At 33.9% G+C, this 26299-nt stretch overlaps 1 protein-coding gene across 1 annotated transcript; it reads left to right on the top strand.

Annotated features, from left to right (window-relative positions):
* Nucleotides 1–211: 211 nt before the first annotated feature.
* On the top strand, nt 212–26299 carry LOC129221024 (uncharacterized). The gene is made up of 6 exons (XM_054855463.1): nt 212–498; nt 2964–3187; nt 5665–5809; nt 17793–17912; nt 20215–20412; nt 26028–26299. The coding sequence occupies exons 1-6, from the start codon at nt 393–395 to the stop codon at nt 26147–26149; spliced, it is 915 nt and encodes a 304-aa protein (XP_054711438.1). The 5' UTR covers nt 212–392; the 3' UTR covers nt 26150–26299.

Genomic DNA, 26299 nt, shown 5'->3' with positions numbered 1-26299 from the left:
TTAGCCTCAAGACAAATCTCTCAAAAAATTCTTGTTCCGAATCGAAAAGAAATATTAATTTACTAGCGACTATCGGTATTAAATAAATTGAATGAAATACAATATAATTTTTTTATAAAGTAGAAAAAAAAAGTAAACTGCTTTGTTTTTGAGCTAACTGCAACCTACAACACTTTATAACTGTGGGCGTGTCCTGTCAAATGTCATGTTATTTTTCCGTGAAGATAACTCGCACCGGTAGTTTAGATGGATGTTTTTGAACCATGTTGAGACGATGGTTCCCCTCAGCATGAAATTAACATTTCAGCATGCTGATAGCATCATGCAAGCAAGGAATTTCTGTTTTGTATCCTGCCGCATCGCCGAGCTATGCTGCGCCGTGGTAGCTTAAAATGGCGAGCACGCAAAGGGATCACTGGTCTCATGTCTGGTTGCAGTGCTTACTTCTTAGTCTGCTTCTCTGCAGAAATGTCGTCTTAGCAGATACCAATAAGTACTGTAAGTGATCCCTGCGATTTGATCTTTGCCCAGTACTTTCAGATTAGATCTGGTGTTTCAAATTACAAAGAAAGTTATATTACATTGCGAAAAAGAATTGTAAATATTCTACCTCGCTTCTCTTTGAAATCTGAATTCTACTGAACCTTTTTTGAGAGTGGAAAAAAAAAAAAAGAAATACTGCACAACATGCAAAAATTTTTTGACTACTTTTATATTATAGGGGTCAAAACTTTCTAAACACTCAGAGAAACTTATTACTTTAAATTTATTTCATTGATGATCTATATTTATTATTCTCCCTAAGGCATGCAAAAAATAAAATCACTTCAAGCAAAATATACATTTTTTTTATCCTGGAAAGGTACAAACTTCCAAAATGTTTATTGGCAACTAAATAGTAAAATCACATTATGCAACTGCACAGGAAAACAAGGTTACATATCAAGAAGCAGTCATGTTTCTCAGATTACTTCAAAGAGATTTTAAACTATTTTTTATGTCTAATATTATTGTTATCATATACTACAGATGACGAAATAATATCAGGGTTTTGGTGTGCATTTTTGAACCCCCAAGTTGAACCATAAAAAAAAGTATATATAATACGGTGAAAACTATACATCAGAGAAAAAAATATTAGGAATCAATATTACTCTGTATATATGGCAAAAAAATTGTGCGTAAAGAATGTTTTGGGGGTACTTTTTCAATCAAATAAATGTTTTGAGCTTCCAGGGCTAAGCAATAGACGAAGGATGTATTCCCCCCCCCCTTCCTTTAAAAGGATTTCTTATAGCCCCCAAAATTTTTATTGTTAATACAACTTTCTTGTATACTTGTGTCGTAATGTCTTACTCCATATGTTTTTCATTTATTGATAAACAAATTTTTGGTAGGGGTTCTCAATTTATCAAATAAAACTCAAAATTTTAGCAAATAATGAAACACAAGTATGGATATGTGCCTACATCTATTGAAAAGCAGTCATCGGGCATCACTTTTTAATTTAAAAAAAAAAAAAAAAAGCAATATTGCAATACCATCTTTAAATTTACAAAATTGTCAGACGAAATTTATTCATAGAAAAAATATGACATGAAGTTTCAACATGTATCCAACATTCATTGAAAAATTAGGAATATTTGCATTTTTCTCATTAACTGGTACACATGTAAATTGTTTTTATCATTAGAAGTTCATCAGGTTAGCATTTCTTATTTTCTTACCCTTTAAAACAACAAGCTCTTAAAGATCAATCCTTTATGTTCTTATTTAAATTCAAGCCTTTCCCATTGTTCTCCGAGTCTTTGTCGTCTTGGGATTTGCTGTCTAGAAGGATGCAAGGGACTAAGATACCAATCAGGTGCACTTTTAATATTAAGTACAATTCATATGTCAAAATTGAAAACAGGCCTGGCTCCTAGGATAGGCGACCTGTACCATTCCTTAAGGCAGTAAATTTCAAGATGGCAAATGCGAGAAGGCGAAAAAAGATGAAAGACTCAAATTTGTTCTGAAGTTTTTTTTTTCAAATTGCAGCAATAAGAGAGAGTATGCTCGATGATTTAAGAAAAAAAAAATACTAAGACCAGGGGGCGGCATTTGTCAACATCGCCTGGGGCGACAAAACTACTAGATCCGGCCCTGATTAAAAAGCAATGCCATTCTTGACGACAACAATAAACATTTAAATTTTTCTGTAATGCTTAGAGTTTTTCTTTCACAAATACTCTCATTAGCCATCCATGTTTTCAGACAAAAATCTTAATGCAAATGAATAAGTGAATACCTAACAAAGCGGAAACTCCGAGCTGTACAGCTTGTTTAGCTTTAAGGCAAATCTAGCACTGCTGAGGGGCCTCCACAACCAAGTTTTTACAAAATATCCTAATTTTCACGAGGCAGCAAATTTTACGTTTTTTTTTCTTCCCTATAAATTGTAATAATAATAATATAAAAAAAATTAAGCATCAGTAACTTTCTGGATGTATTTACTATTAAAGTGCTGATCGAAAATATCGGATACATACATGCAGTTGGCTCTCTGTTTAACGATTTTCAAGGGACCACAAAAAATCGTCCTTAAGTAGAAAATGTCCTTAAATAGAATGCTTTTAACACTACAGTGTGCCATCTGGGACCGTGAAAAGCCGTCGTTAAATAGAGAGTCGTTAAATAGAGAATCGTTAAACAGAGAGTCAAACTGTATATATCAAAATATTCGGATATATATCAAAGTATCGGATATTTTCGAAAATATGATGATCTTTTCGAACCCTGATTAGGAGCTTCCACTCCTTTGTTGCCCCGGGGCCTCCACACTTCCAAATCCGACCCTGCCCGTAACCTCAAAGGATTAATAGATTAAAAAATCATGAAAGTTTTTTATAAATCATAAATAAAAAATAATTTTATATTGTATCACATTTTAAATTTCTTGAGGGAAATGATTGCTTTTTCAGACCACACGTCAACACTGTGTCTGCATGAGAATGACCAGGCAATGTATAAGAAAGTGGACGGCGCAGTTGTCACCTCTGAGAATGAAGACGACATGAGATGCGTCGTTACTTTCCAGACCGACTCCATCCTGCAAGCTTTCATGCTGCGCTTCGACCATCTTGCCCTCGACTGCAACGATCATCTCTACATCTTTGACGGGGCACATGAGTATGGGAAGTACGAAGTGAGTGCTCTCTTCATTTCTTGCTCCGTGCTGGGTTGTTTAGTTATTTACTGTAATTGAAACAATGTTGAATGTTTTGTATATGATGTTTCATTAGTGCAAACTATACCTTTTAACTAACTTTAAAATATCAACTTCTGCATTTCATCAAATTAAATACACTGTTTCAACAACTGGCGTTTCTTGTATTGGATAGACAATGCCATGTAATTTAAGAATATAAAAGCCAACTAATGTAATTGAAACAATGTTGAGTCTTTTGTATATGATGTTTTATTAGTGCAAACTATTAACTAATGTTAATACAATAAAATCCCTTTAATGTGGACACTAACGGGGCAAATTTTTTTGTCCGAAATACAGGAGTGTCTGCAGGACATGGGTTTAATAATGTTATTTGCCTTGGAATTTGTGGAATTAAAAACTGCCCGCATAAGAGAGGCGTCCGCCTTTGAGGGGTGTCCATTAGGAGGGGTTTTACTGTATATCGTTTACTGCATTTCATCAAATTAAATACTGTTTCAACAACTGCTGTTTCTTGTATGGGATGGACAATGACATGTAATTTAAGGATATAAAAGCCAACTAATTCAGTATTTTCTGGATTGCAAATAAGGCAGAAAGCAGGGTAATTGTGGTGTACTAGTGGCACTCCTAGCAGTGCTTGATCTTTCATTTTTCTGAACTGAGGCATGTCTTGAAACTGCTAGCCTATTCCTTCAAGTTTATCTATTGAGTTTCAAAAAAAGAAGAAAATACTCCTCAGAAATAGCATGAATTTACTCCCTCCCTCTTCCCTGCTCCCAGAAACTGCTACCTGGTGCAAGGGCTTTGGTTTGCTCCTCCTAGATCCAACACTGACTCCTAGATATAAAAAAAAAGGTTAAAGACCTGTTATAGATACAAAAACTAATTGAAATATAAGAAACATTTAACGGCAGGGAACCACTGTCTCTAAATATCTCCTCGACTACACCACTGTGTAGCACAAGGAAAGCATTATATGGATGCTATGAGAAAAACTAATTCCGTGTACAGTAAGAATAAAACATCAAATTCAGACACCATAGCTTTTGGGTTATCAATAACGAAAAGGAATTAATATCATTCCCCTTTTTCTGTATCAAGAATTTAATCAAGTTATTGGTTCTTTTTTTTATTTTTATCTTCTTTTTTATTATCAATTTCTATGATCCGTAATGTTTGATGTGGAATATAGATATACATAACTACGCCCACATCTGCAGAATGTTTTTGATTGTTTTACCTAGAGTTGCACTTCTAAATTTTCTAGTTCTGAAATATTTAACTTGCATCCTAGCAGATTGCAAGATTGTGTATCAGTTCCGCAGTCAGACGGCTAAATGACAATATTATAAAATTGCATATTTATTTCAAAGTGTGAACAGATATGTTGCTCCCTCTCAGCACTTGTTTAATTTATTTTATTTTTACAAGTCATATATAAAGAAACAATAATAATGATTTAAAATTAATGTTAAAAAGAAAATTAGTAGTACAAAAGTTAAAATTTAAACAATATTCTTTTAAAATCAAAAAATATTTACGCAGAAAAGAACACGCCTATTAGAACTCACACTTCCATGCCTGATTTTGATTATGAACTTCTCACTTTGTGTTAAGGCTGTTATCATTAAATTAACCTTGTTATAACGTTGTGTATTGTATTTGATTGTAAAATTGTTTTAATCGTTTAATCTTTAAGAAGGTTTTTGAAATTCCTAAACAGTATCTTCGAAATTTTCTGCTTTAAACAATTTGGAAGTCAAAAGAGTTTTTTAAAAAATAGTTTAGAAATACCTATACAAATAAGTTGAAATTACATGACGCACATATTAATACACTAAGACTTCGGTAACTCGAATACCCTTGTAACTCGACATTTATTTTTCTTATGGTTGACTAAATGTTAATTTCAATGGACGAAAACCTCTTTGACCTGACACACATTTGCAGGAAGCCCTGTGACATCCAATTGCTATTCTAGTCCAATTTTTGCTACCAACATTCTTTCAAATTGACCATTTCTCAACATTTTATTTTGCGATCTCTTGGTCAGTCAATCCTTTTCTGGAAAGCCCTTTTAGATAATTCCGTCTTTTATCCGGAGAAGTCAGCCACCACACTCTGTGCTGTTAGTGCAGCAATTCTAAAAGGCTATTAAAGGGCAGGGTAAATGTACCTAAGGTAGTCGTTTAGAGAAAGCAGGCACTGTGACATGATTTTCAATCTAGTGTGAGCAGGATTTTTTATCTTTGACAGATCTGAATGACAAGAAGCTTTTATCTCTTTTCAAAAATTGATTTATTCCTCATGAAGTATTAAATAATTTTAGTGCTTTAGACCCGTGAATTTGTAACAATGCAGAGGCATATTTGTAAATGACATGTTCAAAAGATGTTTAAAAAAGTGTTATAAGTATGTAAAATCATGTAATATCTGATTTATTATTGTAGTTTGACCTCTCATGCCGGAGTACTCGCACTGACGTAGGGACCATTCTCACGAAAAGCAACTATGTGACGCTCAAGTACATCACTGATAACCGCAGCCATGCTGGGAACGGATTCAAACTCATTATTACTGCTGTCAAGAAGCCAGGTAATGAGGCTATTTCTCTCTAAAATATTATCTCTCTCTTCATGCAGTTTGCAGGACGATAGTTTCTGGGAGCTAATGGATTTCAGAACCCCCCCCCCCCCAAAAAAAAAAGACATAACTGCCAAAAATGGCATTTTGAGAGTGTTGATGTTGAACTAGAACTTTATTTAATTTTCATTAAAATACTCTATGTTATAAAATGGATGTCAGATAAATTATCTGGTGTCCTTAACATGCATAGTTGATGCATAACTACCCTAGTGTCACTTTCATCCACATTTTTGTGTTTACATCAAAAACTTGCTGTCATTTCATGCATTTGCTATTCCAAACTTTCTTTACTTCTATCATGTTGTAACCGAAGCTTCATTTAAACATGAAATAACAAGGGTAAATCCAGGTTTCTATTTTTTTGACCTTTTTTTTTGGGGGGGGGGGGGGAGGGGGGAATGAATTATTTTTTAGGCATTTTTCTTATATATATATATATATATACAGGGCCGGATTTAAGCATGGGCCACATGGGCCCGGGCCCAGGGCGGCAAATTCTGGAGGGCGGCAAATTCTAGAGAGTGCCAATGTGTTTAAATTAAAAATTTTATCAAAAAAAAGAACCGTTTGCAATTCCCATCTTTGAAAAGTATATACGATATTTTTCATGGAAATAAAGGGCGGCGCTTGCTAGGAGACTAGAAATAGAAAAGAACCAACCAAACAATGCAAAAGCACTATTTTCCTCTTTTTTCCTTATCAGGACCGACCGGGCGACAAGAAAAACATCCCCCCGCGGCTAAAGGGGTTGACTGTCTCCCTCACTCCATGCTCAGGTCCTGGGAATATGAATACACCATTGTAACATCAGTCACATGGTTCTAATTAGCTTAAAGGTGTCTGTCTGGGAGGTATTTTATAGCAGGAACTTGAGGGCGTTTGATAAGGAGAGGAAACGGACGAACGGCGGCTGCGCTTTTGCCGATTTTTTTTTTACTGGTCGTAACGGTCATAACCGCAACTCGCCAAACGCCGGACCGAGAAGGTTCGCTTCAAGAAGGTTCCTCAAAATGCGGGCCTAAATATTCACCGTTTTTTTGGGGGTGAGGAATTTGTATGTCCATATATTTCGCACAGGAAACTGAGAGGTCTGGTGTCCAGATGTCGGTCCGTTTCCGAAGGCAAATTTATACCTGAGGCTAAATGATGGAATGTGACGTATGGGCTTCAGGTAGTGCTATGGTACTACTACAGTGCACAAGTTTCGTTTATTCCGTAAGCTCGTATTATTTTGCTCTCCCTCACAACAGTATTGTTTTAAATTGCAGTGAATGTTTATGCTGAAAATTATTACTTTTGTTTTCGTGTGTTACCAAAAGCTGTGACACTTGGATACTTAAATCAGAGCAAATATTTCAATAAAAATACCTTGGTGCATTTAGTGGCCGAATTCAGATACTATATCGGCTATTTGTGCTTAAATCTGAAAAGATGGACGGACGCAAAAGGCTCAGTGGCGCAGGATATAAGAAAAAAGCAGACGAAAAGAGGAAAAAGCTAAGTGAAGTTGTAAATAAAACCATAAAAATAGATAATTTTTTTAAAACTAATCCACGTTCAGAGGAACCTTCTTCCGAATTGAACTCGAATTCAACTATAGAACACGGAGAAAACGTAGAGGTAGAAGAAGAAATACATAAAGTAATTACTGAAGAGAAAGAAGCTGCATATGATGTTGAGGGGAAGGATAATGATCGTTTTCAACCTTATCCCACGAAGTCTAGTACCTCCAGTGGAACGGACAAGCCCAGTAATGATCCAATATTCTGGACCGTCAATGATGATACCAGAGACTTCTTCGTGAAAAATGGGTTTGATCAAAATAAGGATGGAAATTTTGAACAATCAAAAAGATCATACCCTGAAAAAAATAGGTTTTTGAAAAAATCACTTTAATCGAGAATTTGCGAACGGAGAAATAGTAAATAGAGATTACTTGATCTATTCGCCCAGCCAAGGATCTATATTTTGTGGCCCATGTAAACTATTTTGCACCACTTCAACTCAATTTACTGACGGTGGTTTTAATGACTGGAAGCATGGTTTTCAAAGGCTTAAAGAGCATGAGAACTCTCATACACATCTTGACAGTGTCCTAACCTTTAAGCAAAGAACTGCTGAAATAGGTTCCATTGACAGGCAGTTAAAAACGCAAATTGAAGAGGAAGTGAAGTATTGGAGGGAAGTACTTCATAGAGTTGTCGTCGTTATTAAAAAACTGGCATCGCGAGGACTAGCTTTCAGAGAAGACGATGAAGTGTTTGGTTCCACCAGTAATGGCAACTTTATGATGTGCCTTGAATTGATTGCAGAGTTTGACCCATTCTTAAAATCACACATTCAAAAGTACGGTAACCCTGGTCAAGGAAATACATCTTACCTTTCATCAACAGTATGTGATGAATTAATTGATTTAATGGGTAAGAAAGTTCTAGAAACTATCTTAAAAGAAGTGAAAGAATCGAAATATTTCTCAATTATAGTTGATTCAACACCCGATGTGACACATAATGACCAGTTGTATTTTGTTTTAAGATATGTCAATGAAATGGGATACCCTGAAGAGAGATTTGTTGGTTTTTTGAAAAAACAAGGTCATAAAAGTAGAACTTGCAGAAGCAGTTTTCGAATTTTTGAAGACACATAATTTAGACATTCAAAACTGTCGTGGACAATCGTTTAATAATGCATACAACATGTCTGGAATATATAATGGCTTACAAGCCAAGCTAAAAGAAATAAATCCATTGATATCTTATGTTCCTTGCTCTGGCCATTCTCTCAATTTAGTAGGATCCCATGCTGCAGAATGTTGTACTCTTGCGCAAAACTTTTTTGACTTACTGCAATCACTCTACAATTTTTTCTCTTCATCTACCCATCGATGGAGCCTCCTTGAGTCGTTTTATAAACCCGATGAGAAGAACCTAACAATTAAAACTCTAAGCACAACCAGATGGTCAGCAAGAGAAGATGCTTGCAAAAGCTTAAATAGAAGTTTTCAGCCTATTGCAAAATGCCTAAAGAGTATGACCGATAGCCAAGAAGAGAATGGAATTACGAAGAGCAAAGCTAAAGGGCTTTTAAAAGAACTCATTTCTCTTGAAACAATATTCATGGCATCATTTTGGGGAAATGTACTAAACGAATTCAACTCTGTAAGCGAAAAAATACAGTCCCATCGAATTAATCTGTACACTTTTGTTAACTTATACAATTCCCTTGAAAAATTTCTGAACGAGCTGAGAAATGCTTCATATTTTTTTATTACTGATGCGCAGAAGAAATTACAGGAGATTAGAAATATTCTTGGCATAGACAGTGATTGTCTTGAAAGCAATAAGAGACAGAGAAAGAGGAGGAAATTCTATGATGAATCAGATTCATCTGAACTTGAAGAAGGTGGGGAAACAGAAGAAAACCAGATCCGTTGCCTGCAAGAAAATTATGCAACAATAACTGATAAGCTTTCGACCGAGTTGAATAAGAGAATTGGTGTATATAAAGAGTTTTCAAATAGATTTGCATTTTTGTCAAATCTACGTAACTTAGATGTGGAAGAAATAACAGCAGCAGCAGCCTCACTGCAAAAGTTTTATACAGCTGACATTGAATATTCTTCATTGGTGATCGAGTGTATTCATCTAAAGGGACTCCTGCCCCAAGAAAAACCGGATAGTACGGAAGAAATGTCCCTGTCAGAACTGTATCGATTTATAAAATCAAAAGATCTCCAAGACTTATATCCTAACATAAGCATTTGCCTTAAAGTGTTTTTATGCACACCAGCAACTAACTGTGCAGCTGAAAGATCTTTCTCCACACTTTCCCGGATCAAAAATTATTTGAGATCTTCAGTAGGCCAACAAAAATTAGTTCATTTATCGATTTTGGCTATTGAAAATGACTTAACTGTTAAATTAGACTTTAATGAGGTTATTGATAAATTTGCCAATAGTAAACAAGACGTAAGAGGTTTTAATGAAACAGCTCTTATTATTCGTATTCTAAATATGTTAATAATCAAGTGCAAACACCTTTTTTAAAATTTCAACTGTAAGTTTATATATCTATAATGTTATTTATTATGTTAATTTCTTACTGCTATTCACCCACCAGTAGTGAATTTCCTTTGAATTTAAGTATTTGAAGTGCTTTTGTCTTAAGGAACTTGCTGATTTTTTTTTGTATATATAAATCAAATCATAGTTTTATTGGAACGTACTCATTTCTTAGGTTTTTTTTCTATCCTGAATGTTTTTTATCATTAATCAAGCCATTTAATATACGTTCAAACTAATGTGCCCAAAACTTGATAATATGATATAAGTATTTGAGTTGTGCTCATGTGACGAGTTAAAGATGAAAAAAATCATCGCATCAAAAAACTCATTGTCTGCGTCGGTGCTTCAGGCCGTTCTTACTCAAAATTCTTGTTGAGTGTTGATGATTAAATAGCTAAATTTGATTAATGATAAATAAAAAAATTCAGCAATAAAATAGTTTTATTTATTTTAATTATTTTTGTTGTAATTTAGTTGCAAATTCAAAAGCACAGTTTCTGAGTTTCTCTATCATCCCATTAGTTTTAATGTTGTTCAAATTGGAAGTTCAAGGTATTTTAAATTTGAGAAAAATTAGTGTTTCAATATTATTGATTTTTTTTGTTTAATTCCTCTAAATATTAATTGAATTCAACTAGCATGAGCATTGTTAGTTTTTAAAACAACCATAATGAATTGAGTGGGACTGAATCTGTTCAAAGTAGTGTAATAACGTAAGAATTTATTTCGAAATATATAAAAATATAAATCATATTGGAAAATTAAAGAAGATATCATAGCTATATAAAAGTAATTTTTGCGTTCTACCACCATAAGAATTAGTTTTTTTTTTTCATGAACTAGACCCATTTGTATCCACGGTAAAATGTAAGAGAAAAAAAAAAACACTCTTAAGCATACCCGCAACTTGTCATTTATTTCAATTCCGTATTTTATCCCATTCTTGTCATACCTTTCTGTAACAAAGTACGTAATATTTTCAGCAATAAAATCTTCTTTTCATGAGAAATAGTTTACTTGGCGTTGCCTTTCAGTATGTTATTCAATTGTTTATATATATCTTGTTTAAATCATGCAGCTCAATTTTCACCCACTTCCTGTCATTAGATTTCTTTCTGGGTTGGAACACAACCTCAGATGCGATGACAATGCAATATTCTATAATCAAAGTAATTAATTAACTAATCATTGTGAACTTTTTAATGAAACTAATTTCATGCTATATTAAGGTGAGCCTTCAATAGTAAATTCATTAATATTCATTTTTATTGTTCACATTGTATTATTCATCATTTCACTGTGCAAGTTCAAAATGTTTCATGAAATAAAACAAATCAAAACAAACTGCATGTTAAATACTGCCGGAACAAAGTTGTTGAAGTATAAACTTAAATGGTTGATTTTTAAACGAGGCGGGGCTTAAAACAATACCTAAAGCTCCATTAAAATGAAAAATGATCCATCAGAAAGTTAAACTATTTAACGCTTAAATGGTGCTTAATAGAGCACATGTATTATTTTTCTACGTTGACCTAAGTAGGAATTGCCTTAAAAAAGCTTTTTTATACATTACTTGTTTTTACTGTAGTGTTATGCTCATTTCTCTAAGAAAATGGGTTTCCATACTCACAACATCTGTTTCCTGGGTCAAAGAAAGTAATTCCTTTTCTAACAATTTACAAAAGTTTAACTATTCAAAAAAAATGTGACAAGAAGTCAAATGTTCTGTCAACTACTAGCAGAGTTCAATAACTACATATTAACGACTGCAACTTTGACCATTGATAAAGTGAACATTTAGTATTATAAAATAGGGGTCTCCGTGGTTGTTTATATTCTGTTATATTCACTATGCAACGAACAGAAGAGAAAGTTATAAAAATCGAAACATTATACCCTTGAATAAAATTACCGTTTTTTTTTAATGAAGTAACAAGTGGGGGGGGGGGGGGGGCGGCAAAAATGTTCGGGCCCATGGGAGTAAGATATGTAAATCCGGCTCTGTATATATATATATATATATATATATATATATATATATATATATATATATATATATATATATATATTATTATTATTATTATTTTTTGTGAAAAAACCCCTTGTCATATTGTTTAGAACTGTGTTTCTCAATTTGTTTTGCTCATAGACGAGTAAAAGTTTCTGACAAATATTCGACTACATTATGTAAAACTATTTTTTTTTTAAACTTTTAATTTTTTGGGATACTATAGAAAAACTCCATGTATCCAAAAGAACAATTCCCTGGAGATATGATATAATGAGGGATTACTCTACAATGTTTCAACGTCATTTGCACTGATTTCACATCCTTTTAACTAATGAAAGTTTTATTAGGAAAGGAGGCTGCGTCAGTTTTTTTCTATTTTTGATGTTTTAACTGATAAAAGATTTTTTTAAACACTAGGGGGCTCTGCCCTTTGTTTGCTAACGCTCACCAACCCCCGAAGATTGCTTTGCAATCTTATTTGATTCACAAAGATTTAAATCGCCAATTAGAAAGAAACAGATTGAAAACTCCTTATGAGCTCCCTCTGGAACCAAGAGCACCCCTTCCCTGGGCTTCAAAATAACTTGTACGAACTTGCAGAGCCGTAAAGGCTAAGGGGCTCCTGAGCATTGGAAAGCTAGTTTTGTACATTTGAAAAGTCGCTTTCATATTCCTGGTCTCTAGTAATGTATTTTGCTCTTTATCTCGATGCTTGAATTGAGTTCAGCCTAAGATTTTCCGTTAAAATTGAAACCCTTAAAGTTTATGAATAAGAAAGAAGAAATATGTAAATTGTAAGGCTAAATACTCGTAAAGTAATAAAACATCAATATTTTTAATGGATGTGAGATTATTCGAACTTGATTTTTAACGGCTTGTAATTTTTTTCCTTTGGAGATAGAATTTTCAACCACAGGTCGAGTTAGATCTGGAGTAAAAAAATCCACTCTTTCCAGTAGAGTCAAAAAAGAAAACTGTGGGACATTTCCTTCGCTTTTTACTTTCTTCTATATCTAATATATAGAAGAAAGTATTGGATTCGTGCAAATTTTCGAATTTCGAATTTTGACGGATTCGAACGTTTTGAGGTGTGCTGAGTCCATTTCGACCATTTTTGGAAAATGTCTGTCTGTCTGTATGTGTGTGTGTATGTGTGTGTGTATGTGTGTCACGTCTGTGTGTGACCAGTTTTTTGTGGCCGCTCTACAACAAAAACTACCGCATGAAATCGAACGAAATTTGGTACACATATGTGCCCCTATGTGAACTTGTGCCCATTAGTTTTTGGCGCGAATTCCTCCAAGGGGGGTGGAGCAATGGGACGTTTTTCGAGTTACGCGTGCTTGCTATTACTCAGGAAGTAACTGGCGGAATCAAACAAAATTTGGTCCATATGTTGGTATTAACAGGAACAGGTGCTGATTCAATTTTGGTGTCAATAACGCAAACGGGGGTTGAGCTATGGAACGTTTTTTGTCGTCAATTGTGACTGCTGTATCTCAAGAAATAATGAACGGAATGAAAGAAAAATTTATCGGCAAGTAGCCCTTAGTGGGTATAAGAACTGATTTTATTTTTGTGTCAACAGCTAAAAAGGGGGTAGCGTAATCACCCGTTCTTTTTTTCCATTTTGAGTGTCCTATCTCAAGAAGTAATGCTACGTTCTGGTTGAAATTTGGAATATATGTGAATCCATGTGTAAACAGGCTTTGGTTCAATTTTGACGCCGATCGCTCCAAGAGGTGTTGATTTTTTTTTTTTTTTTTTTTTGGGAATAAAAATATTTTTATTAATGCAACAATAAGAAAGATAAATCGTAATAGATTGTCGTCTGCGTATTTCTCGTGATTTTAATTGTATGGAAATGATAGGAAATATTATCTCAATGATTTAAAATTTTTAACTGTTGCCATCTTATGTTTGTTAACAAATAAAATATTTGTAATTAATTCAAGCAAGGCTTTTAAAATAACTTTCAATTTTCGCTCTTTGCTTTGCTTTTGCAATAATTCAGACATTGGGATGGTCGTCAAGTTTTTGCATGTGTAATTTTGTTTTTGTTGGGAATATTGCTTCCTCGTCAAGCATGGGGAGGGATCAGAAAAAAAAAAGAAAAATATAGAAGAAAGTTTCGTGATGGCCACAACATACTAGTTACTTATAGATTTAATGAAGAAAGTAGTGCCTAAATTTTAGCTGAGCTTAACAAAGTTCGAGCTAAAAACGCAAATAACTCCCGCTGTATTTAAGTTAGAGCATTGAAATAAATTGCGTAGAACGCGGAAAATTCTACCCTTTCTAACAATATATAATATTAACATGTGCAAGTAATTTTTCACTCCTTTAATAGGCAATAACAGGCAATTCACGCTATTTTTGAACTTAAAATATTAATTACCAGAAAACTTATTCGAATTTTAAAAAACAAAACCACAGGTGCTCACTCCCGTTGCTCAAAGCAATTTTGTACAAAATTTCAAGGCTGTAGGTGCTATGGAGTCTCCTGGATGCACATCCGCCACAGACTTCCTTTCGGAATTTCTTAGAAACGTTAATTTTATTTACTATAAAGAGATTGTACAGTGATACCTCTCTAATGCGGATACTAATGGGACAATTTTTTTGTTCGCAATAGAGGAGTGTCCGCAAGACAGGTGGTTAATAATGTTATTTGCCTCAGAATCAGGGAATTAAGAATTGTCCGCATAGGAGGGGTGTCCGTTAGGAGAGGTTTTACTGTGTAAAAATATTTCTTGAAATCTTTTTAGTATATATTCTTTGAAGTCGTTCTCATTGAATATTTCTTACCATTTAGCAATTATCTTACTACTGTTATATATGCGGAAGTTTGTATGTATTGATGTATGTGTGGATGTTTGTTACTCTTTCACACAAAAATTACTGAATGGATTTTGATGAAACTTTACAATAATATAGTTTATGCATCAGAATAACACATAGGGTAGCTTTTACCCCATTATGGGGGGCAAAATCTCCCTAGGGGCGATAAAACCCAATTTTCGTATAAATTCTCTAATATGAGGATGAAAAAATACTTGCTATTATTAACATTATATGTCCATCGAAAGCTCCGTTTTTTCTGCTGAAGATGGCACCTGTTCCAAACTTCTCAGTAGAATAAAAAACGAGTTATGAGCTTTTTAGTTCCATTATCGAAGGCTTTCCTTAACACAATATAGTATTTAGGGTATCATCTCAACTCCCTGTTAATAGTGACAATTTTTGTATTGTTGACTATTTTTGCTTTTCGTCTGACTGTTCAAGGCTTTTCTCAAGTTAAATTTTAAAGTAAAATTTTTTGCATGGATTTGGCTGATTATTTTCCAGTTTTACGCAACTTTGAGGCAATTAATGTTTTTTAAAAAAAATTTATTTGTGTTGACTGGGCGCTTGATCAACCAGCAGGAATATCGCCAAACTTTTTTTGCAGAATCATTTCAATAGCTAAGGCATGTGGTAATTTTTTCAATCGTCACTGTTTTTGAAGCTAAAACGTGAATACTGTTTCTCGGTTTTCCCCATGTAACCAAAATATAGCCATTTCTTTAATGTTTCTTTCTTTATATCATTTGTTAACATGTAAAATGATCCGCCAACTAAATTAATCAAATCCATAAACAGCACAAGTTTCCACACAGTTTCAAACACAATTGCCAAACTTTACTGATTTATTTTGGAAACATTTCGATAGCATCATTTCATGGTCACCATTAGTATCTCAGTATCTGGCGACACTATCTCTTCGATAAAATTAGTAACACACAGTCTTACAAAGTAGAGGGGGAGACTTATCCAAGGTATCCCAACACGATTACCGCAATTTTCGTAACATTTTGAATCTCAGTACGGGATTACGGATGGCTACATTTTTTAAAAGTTCGTACTTTAATAGCAATATAGAGACAATTTTAGAATGATTATTAATGACGTCAAACCGGTGTGTTTTGAGTTATTTCAGTTACAGAAGAAAACGAATAATGGTAACTATATTGTTTCTCACAATTATTACACACCCAGGCAACGCCCGCAATTTTTGCTATGCACAACAATCTGGTAACTAAATAAAGTTATTAAATAAACTCTGCTCCCTACCCCCAGTTACCGTCGAAAAAATATTGATTTTTTACCAGGAAAGGCCAAATACGCAAAACATTTTCTTTGTAGCATCTTCTGTTCGGAATTAAAATTCATATCTTATGAATGTAGATTAAGCAAACATTTTACGCAGTTTTGGCAAGTCTCTGGTGAATGTATTTCACTGTGGTCCTTTTCCCAATAAATAATAGGTTTGGATTATTTTACATTTTTACGCTGCTTTTAATTGCAAAAGTAGATAATGAATTAGATTGCATTTGTTGAAGAAAATGAATTTAATTGCAAAAAAAAACAAAAACAAAATGACATTTTTAAAACTTATTTGATAGGCAGAGTTATGATAAAGCGGTCAGGACGAGTGTTCAAAAATCTTGGCGCTACAGCCATTACAAAATTTGCATTAAAACGTGAAAACTTCGCCAAGCTAATTTTGGTAAAAATATATTTAAATACTATGCGTAAGGTATTGTAGTTAAAATTAATCCACCAAATTAATGAAACAACACACTCAAATAACATTAAAACTGCTATTAAAATGTAAACTAATCCACAAAGTCGATTTCATATCTCCAGACTCACCAGGCGACTACTTTAGCGCATTGGCGAATTTTTAAAAATTTTAATGAAACTTTAAATTTTTTTTTGTGTTTTTAAGGAGTAATGGTGCTGATTAGGATTTTGTGGAATTAATATCCCTACTGTAATAGCGACAAGAGAGTATTGTTCTTTCTTTTTTCTTTCTTTTTTTCTTTCCTTTTTTCTTTCTTTTTGTTTTTATTTAATTAGTTTTTTATGCTATCGGACCTGTACTAATGAAGATTTTTGGAATTAATCATGAAGGAGATCTTCAGAGGGAGATGTTATTTGAAAATGCTATTACCATTCTAATAGAGACTTTAGGGAATGTTTCTCTTTCCGAAATGAGAAGGTTTTTGTACTATTGTCCTCATTTAAATGGGAACTTAAAAAAAAAAGAAACTCTTGTTCTTACTCTGATTTTAATGGTATTTTTACTCTGAACTTTTTTGGTATTTTAATCAGCACTGTTTACTTTGTTAAGAAACAGTTGATTTCCTACACGTGGGGGATTTTAAAGGTTTGATGTTCTCACTCTAAAGGGACATTATTAGAATCTGGATTTGTAATGACTGTTGACCCTATTTTGGGACAATTTCTCTGGTAAGAAGCTACAGAATAATTTAGATAACAGGTGTAGTGCTGGACACCATTTGACGGGGATGAGGATTATAAGGGAAATGGTTGAGTTTATTTAAGAATTGTTGACCTCACTCGAATTGGAATTTTTTGAGAATTACTCAAACTAACTTCTTGACAACTCCTGAACGTTTTCCTGATTTATGTTGTGTGATTTTTTAGGTGTCTTCCCAGTTTTGCCAACATTTCATTTACCTTCTCCTCCCCTTTGATTTTCAGTTTTCATCATATCTTTTGATATATTAAAGGGGAGAGGCCATTTTAAATGTCGGCGAAACTGGGGAGAAACCATTTTTTGGTAACTATATGACCTCTCCCAGTGTTGACCATTAACTTGAATCGATTAAAAAAAAACTACATCAACGTGAGTGAAGCCGCGGGGTAAAAGCTAGTAAAACATATTTTACTCGTTTGTCTGGACAAGAGTTGCTTGAATTTTAACATTTATACTTCAAGTTGGTTTTTTTTATCACCATTTATGCATAATAACTGTTTATTAATCAATAGTTTTTTTCTTAAATTTCAGGAGCGGGATGTAAAAACTTCCGATGCCTCAACGATTTGTGTATCTCCTTAAATTTAACCTGTGATGGGGTAAATCATTGTGGAGATAATAGCGATGAAACTAGTCAAGCACTTTGTGGCGGTGAGGAATATTTCCCATCTTGAATCAACATACATAATCTTATTCTGCTTAGGTTGCATGAAGCAGTGAAAAGCAAAAGGATGTAAGTGGACATTTTCAAGTTTTGAGTAAAACACGTTTAAATATAACATCCTAGGTAGACTTTCTTTGAAATTTTTTTCTAAATCATGCTGTATAGCAACCCCTATGAGGGCTACTAGTCCCATCCCTTGCCCCAAGACAGAGGAGAGGTTCACCTACCATGTGTACTGGTTATCTTCAAATTTTTAATTTTGCCACTTACATCTCTTTGCTTCTCACTGCCTCATATGTAAAATGCATTAGATTCGTGTTTCCCTTTTTTAAGGTGATCATTTAAACTATCCAAAGGGCTGTATTATCAGGCAGTATTAATGAATGGAAATAAATGCAGTCGGGTAAATTAAAAATATAACTAAAAATTTATGAATAAGGAAGTACTAAAAATATGTATAAAAAGTCGGGAGAAAAATAGTAAAAGGAGATTTCTACAACAAAGATCTTTTAAATGTTCAATGTAATTAAAAGTGCCATGTTTAATGTTAAGTTTCATTTATTCATCTCTATTTGAAGCATTATATTTATTTTGCTTCTAAAATATTAGGAAATGTTTTTATATTTCTGCATAAAACGAGTTATATTAATTTTAATACAGTTAAAGTAATTTTTTAAATTAAGTCATAATTAATTTAAAAAGACTTCTGCAAAATTCAATTTCTGCACTCAAATCATTTTTCTGATTTTTGACATCAGAAATGTTAATTTACGTTTGAAGTTTTCTTCTTTTGTTTTTAGCTTAGCTTCAAATTAAAGTTGTTTCATTTGATTTATGTTTTTAGCACAGTCATTTGCATAATTTTGTTAAAACAGTGTGCTCCCTTAATTTTTTGAGCAGTGTATATACAGGTAATTATCAAAATAATGGAAACACCTGTGAATAAAAGTGACATTTTTCAATGCGCTTCATAAGCAATAAAGAATAAAACTAGGTGTCTGTTTTTTATAAAGAGCAGTGTATATCTTCTGGTAGTATGTGGTGGCTTAACTTAAGTTCTAGAAGTCTTGGATTTTTTTCAAGCACTTGAAATGTCAGACCTCTCAAATTTTAAAAGAGACCAATTTGTTAGAGCGCGTCTAGTTGGAGCAAGTGTAACTGAAACATCTCAACTTTTTGGCGCTTCTAGAGGCACAGTATCTAAAGTCATGACAGCATTCACATAGCATGGTTAGACAAGCTCGGTTAAGCAAAATAGTGGGTGGAAAGAGAAGCTCAATGAAAGAGGTTGGCGGGCGGGTATTGAATTGTAAGGTCCAAAAAGCGCACAACAGTAGCAAAAGTGACCACAGAACTCAATCACCATCTGAATTCCCCAGTGTGAGTAATTACATGTAGAAGGCACCTTTATAAACAACATTTACGGAAGAATATCAATTCCCAAAACCTTTGTCACAGATGTTAATGCTAACCGTCGTCTATAGTGGTGCCACACTCAAAAATCCTGGTTGATTAATGAGTGGAAGAGAGTAATATGATCTGACAAATCGTCTTTGACACTTTTCTCTACTACAGGACAAGTACACGTTTGGAGGATACCAGCAAATGCGTATGATCGTGATTCTCTCCTTCCAACTGTCAAGCATGGAGGAGGATCTGTCATGATATGGGCTGTTAAGTCGTTGATTTTCGCTAGAACAGTCATAATCCTAAATGGAAGGATCACTGGGGAGAAGTATAGAGACATTTTAGCTAACCAGATCCATCCTATGATGCAAACTTTGTTTCCTGGAGGATATGGAATTTTCTGAGATGATACTGCACCTATCCATGCGGCGGTACTTGACCAATCATGGTTTGATGAACACAAGGATGAAGTTAAACATCTTCCTTTGCCAACACTGTCTCCTGAACATATTATAATTGAACCGTTATGGTCTATTTTCGAGCAATCGATACGGAATCGATATCCTCCACCAGCATCTCTCCTAAACCTTTCTCAATATCTCCATGAAGAATGGTACAAATTCTGCTGAACATTATTCAACTCTTGTATGAATCAATTTATCGGTGGATTCAAACTGTATTACATGCCAAAGGTGGCTCTACACCATACAAATAAAGAATTCTTTAGAAATCTCAAGTGTTTCCATTATTTTGATAACTACCTGTATGATGCTGATCTTCATGATTGATGAAGATCAGCTCATGATCTTCGTCATTTCTGTGAAACAAGCTCTGATCAAGATCTGTAGGTAATCGACCATCCCTTTTTTTTCCATCTTGCAGATGATGGTTCTACGAAGCAAATCTTGGGGCTGAACTTCGGGACATTTGTGTCGCTCGTTCTGGGAAGCTTCCTGATTTGCTGTGTGTGTGTGGTGGGGGTGATTGTGTGCGTCTTCCACAAAGAGGCACAGCAAAGGCGTCTAGAAGCAGAAGGGACCCCTCACTCCGTGGTCCTGGGGCAAGGCCGCCCCTACCCTAGTAAGACACCTTCCTCTCTCTCTTTAAATTAAATATTTACAATCTGTATTGCTAGTTTTTATTAGTTTTCCAAACTGTTCAATATGCTAGTAAATAAATCATAGTTTACTGCTGAAGTAATATTTGTATTAAAAAGAAGGTAAAACCTTTATACTCTTTTAAGTTTTTAAGTTACTTCAATGCATCATATTCATTTATGCTGCATCATAAAATCCTCTTCTCTAGTCATTAAGTCAACTTTCATGTGACTGACATTAAAATCTGCTTATTACTGCTTAAGCAGGGCCATATACTGGGGGGGGGGTTCTTAGGGTTCACCCCCCCTCCCCCCCAAAAAAAATCGGTTTCACGTTCAACTATATTTAAAAATTTCCAAAAAATATTGTTCCAAAACTCGAATATCTTTCAAAATGCTTTCATAATAAGTAATCCAACGACGAACATTAGCACAAATATCGCCAAGGCCGTATCCAGAAGCCCCCCCCCCCCCGAAACCCGAAATGTTTTGTACCATTTAGAACAAAAGTTATATGTGTTCAAAAGCTACTCTGTTTACCAAAATTCGTTTTTTTGTAATGCCCCCCCCATCAAAGAATATTTGTACTAAAAATCTAAAATTTTGGGTTAATACTTTTATTACCAAACACTATATCTATATGAAATTTTAGAAAAATCGGAAGGGGTCAGCTTGAAAATCTTACTTTTTTGATCGATTTGATGTGGAATGACCCTCTTATTTTATGAATCTCTACACCATTTCTTTTAAACCATTTTGTACAATTTTTACTGTAGGGCATTTGAGGAAATGGGCAGGGGGTGGGGATGTTGGGGAAATGAACAAAAACAAATTGTACAAAAAGCTGATATGAGCAAGTGACAATATGCTTCTCTTTTCTCCTCCCTTGCTTTTCCTCTCTGTCGATTAATGTCTATGATTTGTCGAGCAAGCAATTTTTATTTAATTGATCTTGACTTGCAAAAGAATGTATAACTTTTAAAAGGTTTTGTTTGCCTGTTTTTCTTCACATTTTTGTAGTCTCATTTACCCCATATAAGGCCTCAAAATACAGATTTTTAGATCTATTTTTCAGAAATTTTCCCAGGGGAACCCCTCCCCCCAGATCCGCTGAAATTATGGATGATCTACATCCCACTTAAAAGGCCACTCTTCTGTTGTCTTTATCACTAGAAGGAGCAATAAAAGAAATAATAAGAAATTAAAATAAAATAACAACGGAAGCATAAAAAACGAGATAAGAAACATTTATGTTTTTGTGCGTGTATGTGTGTCTATACATATATATGTGTGTGTTTGGGCAAAGTGCCAATCATGGGCCCCTCCCGGAAAATTTTTTTGGCTATGGCCTTGAATAGTGCTAAGCTCTGCATGAAAGTTTTTAAACCCTCCCCGAAATTATTTTCTGGTTACTGCCCTGTACTTAAGTAATATATTTGACTTAAAAAGAAAGCAAAAGTTGTATAGCAGTTTTTAGGTTACTTCAATGCATCATATTTATTTATGCTGCATCAACAAAGCCTCTTCTTCTCTAGTCATTAAGTTATTATTTTATGTAAATGACATCAAAATCTGGTTTGAAGGTTAAAGTGTGCCAACTATGAATTGGTACTAGGAATTGAATGAGATAGACTTCTTGTATATCAATATTTTACCTTGCATTTACATTTCTCTGCTTTGAAGAAGACTTGTTTTAATTAAGTTCGTTAAAAGTTTTATAATCCCTCATTTGGAGAACGTGTTTCCAAATGGCATTGAGTCGTTTCTTTCCGTTTTTGGAAAAATGCAATTTGTCATGTAAGATTGAATATTCATTTTAAGGAAAAGATTAGTTTTCCCTGTAATCAGGGCCGGATTAAGGATTTGGAGGCCGATAGTCAATAAAAGTGATGGGGCCCCCTCACATATGCGTTTTCTACTAACAAGTCTAAATAACTAAAATAGGGGGATCATGAGCGAAATATGAACCCACAAGTCAACGGAATAACTTTACATATCCTTAAAAAGATGCTTTGCAATGCAAACTTGGAAGTCCATGTAAGATTCCATCTCAAACAGGGAGTATGGGCGTCCTTCCGTGAAATTTTTTTGAAATTACAGTTCTAAAATTGTGATGTTTCGGCCTCTTTTAGTAACGTTAGGGCAATTAATAGATTTCGGGGACTTCTACCTCAGCAAATTTTTGAAACTGTAATACTAAAAAAAAAAAAAAAATAACCCCGCAATTTTGAGCTTTTTTCAATAGTAACAGGTCAAGGCTGAGCCCAAGGGAAGGTTTTAGAGAACTTCAGCAATTGGAAAAAAATAAATAAGTCTATAAATAGCTTTTCTTTTAGTTTAAGTAAAAATTAGTTGCCAAGTATAGTTCTGCAATATATTTCACCCTTCTGCAACTAAATATGTAAAACTATGCTTGATAAATTTAATGACGGAAGAAGAGTTGAATCCATCTGACAAAGCTATGGCTCTACGGTAATATAAGTATTTCTTGTGTAAGGAGATTTTTGACGAATTTTATCTTACTGCCTTACGATAGTAGTAGAATATTGCTGGATTACAGAATAGTTTTCCATTAATCAGGGGCGTAGCTAAGGGGGGGGGGTTTTGGGGACAACCCCCCCCCCCCGCGAAACGTTAGTCTCAAAAAAAAAAAAAAGAAAAGAAGAGAAAAAGAAGAGAGAAGAGAAGGAAAAAAAAAGAAGAAAAGGAAAAAATTCCAAATATATATATATATATATATATATATATATATATATATATATATATATATATATATACATATATATATATATATATATATACATATATATATATATATATATATATACATACATATATATATATATATATATATATATATATATATATATATATATATATATATATATATATATATATATATAAAAGAAGTAACCCCCCCCCCCCCCGAAAGTCGGGTCCAGCTACGCCACTGCCATTAATATATAATTAAAATGTGTCATTTTTTGGTACATTTTGTACATTTAAAAAAAATGTCTTTATTCATTGAATGTGATTTTGTTGAACAAACCATTTAAAATATTTTATGAAATTCAAAAATTGCGCAGAAAATAAAGGTCATTGTTGAAAAAAAGAATGTCTGTAAAAGAAATAACATTCCTCATCAATTATTTATTTTATTTACATTACAATTATTTATTTATATACATTTTGCCCCAACCCCATTTATTTGCCCATCGATGATGTATAATTTTTAGAACCCCCGCCCCCTTCTCTGTGTATAATGTATATGTAAATAAACAGTATCTTGCTTGGTTTCCTCCCTTTTTAACTTTACTTCTGGGGAATGGAAGATGTTCAGACACTTTCTTTTAACAGCCGAAGGAAAAAATATGTAAATTTTATTGCCAAATCTGTGGACAATTGTTAAGGGCGGACGAAACACATGTGGTAGATTCCAAACACTAACTAATTAAGCAAGATGATTTTGTTCAAAGTATGACTTCATGTTTTAACTTTTTTTTTTTTTTTTGAGCAATCACGAATTACTTATTATCCTCACTTGACCAAAGCTGATGTTGCTCTGATTTTTCAGATTGCTATGACGACAAGAATAAGCTAACTCGTTTTTAATATTTATTAAGAGGACAAATTTTTGTCCCCATGGTTGAAAATTGTTTGTGTTCATTCAAGGCTTAACTTAAGCAGATTTAACTTTCAAAAGGGGCAAAGGGTGTAAAATTATGTTTTTTTCAAGAAAAAGGTAAACATAGATGAGCTTAAAAACGAAACTTCATCTAAATACAAAATATCCAGATTACTGATTCCCCATCATTTAAGATTGATAAGAAATAAAAATACATAACTTTATACGCTGTAAATAATCTTAAAGATAAGTGTACTGGTGGATATCAGCCATAAAATCTTTATCTGTATTACTGCATCCTAATCATCATTTTTTTAAATGAATGTGCCTCATATTACTCATTCTAGAAAACCACCAGTTATAATAGGACGGGTGCAAAATTTCTTAGCCATTTGCATTCCATTTGTAGAAACAAGAAACCCAACATGTAGGGTCCTATTGCAATTTGCGATTGCAAAAAGCATAATTTGAATTTAAGTTGTAAAAAATACAAATGAGTGCTCTATGTTTATTACATCTACTTATTATTATCATTATTTCACCTAAATTAAGCGACATTTAAAAGGAGAAAAAAAGTAATTCTCAACTTGTGAGAGAAATGAAAACGTTATGACTCAAACTTGAAAAAGAAAAGAACCTGAGGAGAAGAAAAAGGGGGGGGGGGAGGCGAGAAATAAGTTAAAAATTTACTTTGGAAATACAGTCAATTACATTACAGGCTTATGCGAGGGATGTGTTCCAAGTCCCCTTGCATAAGTCAAAATTTCGCATTGTGGAAAAGGGTATGTGTAAATGTTTTATAAACATACCTATTTTTCTTGGACGCTTGTTAACACCACCTCAAGCTGTTTTAAACCATTCCTTAATTATACATTACTGTTTATTATAAAAAGAACTGAATTTTATTTTACATTAAACATTTTTATGTTAAAAAGGTCAGAGTTTTTTTCTTTTGCACCAAAAGTTTGCGATCGCGAAAGGGTTCGAGTTTTTTTACTATTTTCCCTTTATTTTGTTTTTATATCAATAAAATCTTATGCTGTAGCCATATTATATATTTTTTAAAAAATGAGCAATAATTCGCGACTATCGGGAAATTTTTGATCCCCGCACTTTTTGCATAGTCGGCGGTTTACTGTAATTATTTATTCTTTATTTCAAAATCAGACCATTTAAAATCATAGTAGAATGTTTAAGTATTTACTTCTTTAGCATCTGCTTAATAGGGATGGACTAAAACCTGGAAAATGTTCATGCTTTCAAGTGTTTTTCTAAGAAAAAATCGGAGAAATTTTTCGGAAATTCTGTCCTGGGGGCGTATAAGTGCACGGGTGCACAATATGTCCGATCCGGCGATCTAGGATCGTGGGAAATTTGAACCATCTGGGGAAAATTTTGCAGATTCGATTTATTAAAAAAAAAAAAAAAAAGATTTTTTTTTCTGCAAGTGTTTTTTGAATGCATTTTCTTTTGCATCACCACTCTGTATATTTTCATCAACTATTTGTTGGATAATAATTTACATTTAACAATAAATGGAGACATGAGATTTTAATTAAAACTTACGTGCATTTACTTAATTTACTAATTTTAGATACTGAGTTCTAAGGCTACTATAGTTCATTCTATTAGTTTTAAAGATGCAATTCCTTTTTTTTTTCCAAAATTATCTCTACCTGTAGTAATAGGAATGAATTTTTATCTGAAGCATTAAGCATATTGTAAAATTTTGGGGAAATTTTCATATAGATTGGGGGAAATGTCGGTGTTAAAAACATTTTCTGCACCCATGTATAAGAGCGCCCCCTAAATTAAACCATCATTTTCTGTAATAAATTTCTCGACCTATACGCAAGTCTATACAATATTTAAATGTATCAAAAGCGACTTGATCTTTTGCATGCCTGTACTGTGTGACTTTTGTGACTCACATTGATCTCTGTCTCTGCTCCCCTCATGCCTCACTCGCCACAGCGGAGCCGCCCTTCAGTGCTCCGCCTTCGCAGCCGGAGGAGAAGCCGCCCCCCTACCCGGGAAACCCGTTCCTGCAGCGCGGCGGGAACCCCAGAGGAGGCGCCTACTATCGTGCAGAGTGAAGACATGCAGGCGACCTCAGCCACCCAAGAAGGAATGGCTCGTATGACCCTGGCCACATGTCCTCCCCCTCTCCTCCCCCGAGCAGTGCCGTGTGAACTGACGTGCGTTCGGTGCGCACCCCGACGTGCGTTCGGGCTCCTCTCCGAGCA

The sequence above is a fragment of the Uloborus diversus genome, chromosome 1 (assembly GCF_026930045.1).
Source record: "Uloborus diversus isolate 005 chromosome 1, Udiv.v.3.1, whole genome shotgun sequence".
Classification (NCBI taxonomy): Eukaryota; Metazoa; Arthropoda; class Arachnida; order Araneae; family Uloboridae; genus Uloborus; species Uloborus diversus.
Note: the sequence above shows the minus strand (reverse complement) of the source record. Positions and strands in the feature narration are given on the sequence as shown.

What these genes read in the sequence shown, in the direction of transcription:
- LOC129221024 (XM_054855463.1), top strand. Translation starts at nt 393, where the DNA reads ATGGCGAGCACGCAAAGGGATCACTGGTCTCATGTCTGGTTGCAGTGC. An exon ending in AGCAGATACCAATAAGTACT is followed by an intron (nt 499 to 2,963) that starts GTAAGTGATCCC and finishes TTGCTTTTTCAG; the next exon opens with ACCACACGTCAACACTGTGT. An exon ending in ATGAGTATGGGAAGTACGAA is followed by an intron (nt 3,188 to 5,664) that starts GTGAGTGCTCTC and finishes TTATTATTGTAG; the next exon opens with TTTGACCTCTCATGCCGGAG.